Genomic DNA, 2825 nt, shown 5'->3' with positions numbered 1-2825 from the left:
ATGTCCTCCTGTACTGTGAATTCATGTGAAGGTATTTGGCCAGGATTACAGCAGGAAGTAAGAGATGTACAAAGCAGTTGATTCATAGGAATTTGGAAATGCAGAGGGGGAATGAATTTTATTTTTTTACTTCTAAAAATGGGAGGAAGAGAGAGGGAGGAGAGAAAGAAAACATTGCCTTGCTACTTGAGAAAAAAACAGGAAATACACAGAAGAAAGATCAATTATGTATTCAGATAAATGAAAGCTCCATAAAAAATAAATTAAATCCTCATTTTCCCCTTTCCAGAGATGATTCTGCCAGTAGTGTTCGTGTGTCTCGCAGCTGTGCTGCCTCCGTCCACTGGAGAGGTAGGATCCACACTTTGTACTCAGAAAATCTGGATGGGACCCAAGGCACTCGTGGTCTGACTGAATACGGCTTTCCTATGCACACTGATCATATGCAGAAAGAGTCTGATTAGGTATCTAGGATCTGGAAAGCATTTATCCTTGAAGTCTGTTTAATTTCAAAGCAGTAGACTGATTCCACACTTGCACACTAAACCATCTGTAGGCTCACTGTTACTTATGAGTTGGGTCAGAGATAACTATATTTTCCAGAAGCTCCCATACACAGATCCAGTAATCTGGATCTCCCAAAGATCCAGCCCTCTTCCTGTTAATTCCCCATACTTTTACAAGCAGCAATTACCTAACCCTCTCCCTTTCTTGTCCTACAGGTCCCGAGCTATGCGCCTCTCCCTCTGCTCACAGTCCCATCCTCTCAATGTGTATCACTCATTTCCCTCAAACAGCTAAACCAATTAACATACTCAGTGCACACTTAGAGTGGTTCCTCCCAACCCATACTTAGTCTGAAGTTTGAAGTTTGCTACTTCTGCTTCAGAAACACTAATGTGACTGAAGGCTTGATTACATTTCCCCTAATTCTTCAATTTCTGCTCTCCATGCTACAGCCCAGAAGACTAGTGAGAATGGTTGTAAAGAGGAGGCTGAGTTCTTCACATGCCTATTTTTTAATTAAAAAACACATGAAAAGTTTGAGAAATGCTATCAGTTATGGCAGGAGAGGAAGAAAATCTCTGGCATGAAAAACATAGACACACTTTTTTGTTCAGTGGGATGTCCTGATGAAGTACTGCGGGAGGTCTGTGACGATCCTGTAATTAAACAACAGGTTTCTTCAATGAAAAAACATTGATAGGCATGTTTAAAATACTGAAGAAGGGGAACACATCATAAGCACATTCATGTCTTCAGCTGATTTTTAGATCCTGTTTCCTCAAAACCTCATGAAGGAAATTATAATAATCATAAATTAAGTCTGACTCAGTTGCTTAAATTTAAGAGTCTACAGGCACGTGAGATGTTCCAGGATATCTCAGCCATCCACAGAGGGTTGGCAGATATGACACAGGAACCAGTGTTATTGCTGCTAAGCTCTACGCTGTGGAACCACTTAAAGTGCTATTCCACATGGAAGCACCCCTAGAGATACTTCGGAGACAGAGTGCATCACAGTACCTTCTCCATCGCAGGGATCATCTCCTTGGTTGATATTAGTATTCTGGTATTTTAATATTTCCTAGAGATGATTCAGGATTTAGTTACATTCAAATAAAGAAGAAATATAACATGTTCTTTCAATTTAGGAACCTGAAGGTTTTGATGCTCTGTCAACTAGCAAAGAGGGTCAGCAGAAGCTGATTGTTGACAGACATAATACCCTCAGGAGAGGAGTAAAACCAACTGCCAGCAACATGTTGAAGATGGTAAGTTGTGTGCTGTAAATCTGTTTGCAATGAGTAACGGACCCTATGAGAGATATAGGACTGTATACAAGGTCATATTATATTATTTAGCCACAAATTCACCCTTCGGACCTTTCCTAAGGATTGGGCATGGCCAGCATCAAGAGAAATATAAAGCTGGGCAGGTGGAAAAATAAGTCTGGAAAATACTGTGGTATATGAACAATAATGTCTCTTTCTTTTGGAGGAAAAAGAAAAGGAAAAGGAGGAGCCACGGCATTGTTAATTTCTTTCTGATGCAGTCTTCATCAGTCTTCACAGCTTCTATTCTTCTCCTGGGCGCATAGTAACTTTGTTCCTAGTCCCCCTACCCCCCAAAAAAGGGGAAGAAAGGATTTTATATATGATTTTTTCTGATTTGAAGTGTAATTTCCAACTGTTGTTCCTTCATGAGGGGTTATTAGTTGGTATGTGTCTGAATTACTAATATTTTCTTCTTTTATTAAGGAATGGTGTCCTCCGGCTGCACAGAATGCCCAAAAATGGGCCAATCAATGTACTTTAAGTCACAGTCCTGGTAACATACGGAGAACCAGTAAGTGAAGCATGAGTGCTAACTGAATAATGTCATACATGTTATTGATGCGACCAGTTTGGTTTTTGTTTGTGGGTTGTTTTGGGTTTTGGTTTTTTGAGACGTCATTTATATTCAATGTTATTTTGTTTGTGCATGAGGCAAAGGCAACATTCTAGATATAAACCTGCCCAGTAAGTGAGAATCTCATCCCAGTTGCATCAGTTTTACATAGGTTGTCGTGGTTTAACTTCAGTCGGCAACTGAGCACCACACAGCCGCTCGCTCACTCCACCCCACCCGGTGGGATGGGGGAGAGAATTGGAAGAGCACAAGTGAGAAAAACTCATGGGTTGAGATAAAAATAGTTTAATAATGGAAATAAAATGATAATAATAATATGATAATAATAATACACAAAGCAAGTGATGCCCAGTACAATTGCTCACCACCCACCAACCGATGCCCAGCCAGTCCCCGAGCAGCGGCCCCCCCCC

General features: G+C 40.7%; 1 protein-coding gene across 1 annotated transcript in view; it reads left to right on the top strand.

The window, feature by feature from the left end:
- The first annotated feature begins 291 nt into the window (after positions 1 to 291).
- CRISP2 (cysteine-rich secretory protein 2) overlaps positions 292 to 2825 on the top strand; it is a 52272-nt gene continuing 49738 nt past the window's right edge. The window contains exons 1-3 of the mRNA XM_009319746.1: positions 292 to 351; positions 1656 to 1775; positions 2262 to 2349. Coding sequence (XP_009318021.1) covers positions 292 to 351; positions 1656 to 1775; positions 2262 to 2349 — 268 coding nt within the window. The remainder of the gene's footprint in view (positions 352 to 1655; positions 1776 to 2261; positions 2350 to 2825) is intronic.

This window comes from Pygoscelis adeliae, unplaced genomic scaffold, assembly GCF_000699105.1.
Source record: "Pygoscelis adeliae isolate BGI_AS28 unplaced genomic scaffold, ASM69910v1 Scaffold121, whole genome shotgun sequence".
Taxonomy (NCBI): Eukaryota; Metazoa; Chordata; class Aves; order Sphenisciformes; family Spheniscidae; genus Pygoscelis; species Pygoscelis adeliae.
This window is presented reverse-complemented; position numbering and strand designations above follow the sequence as displayed.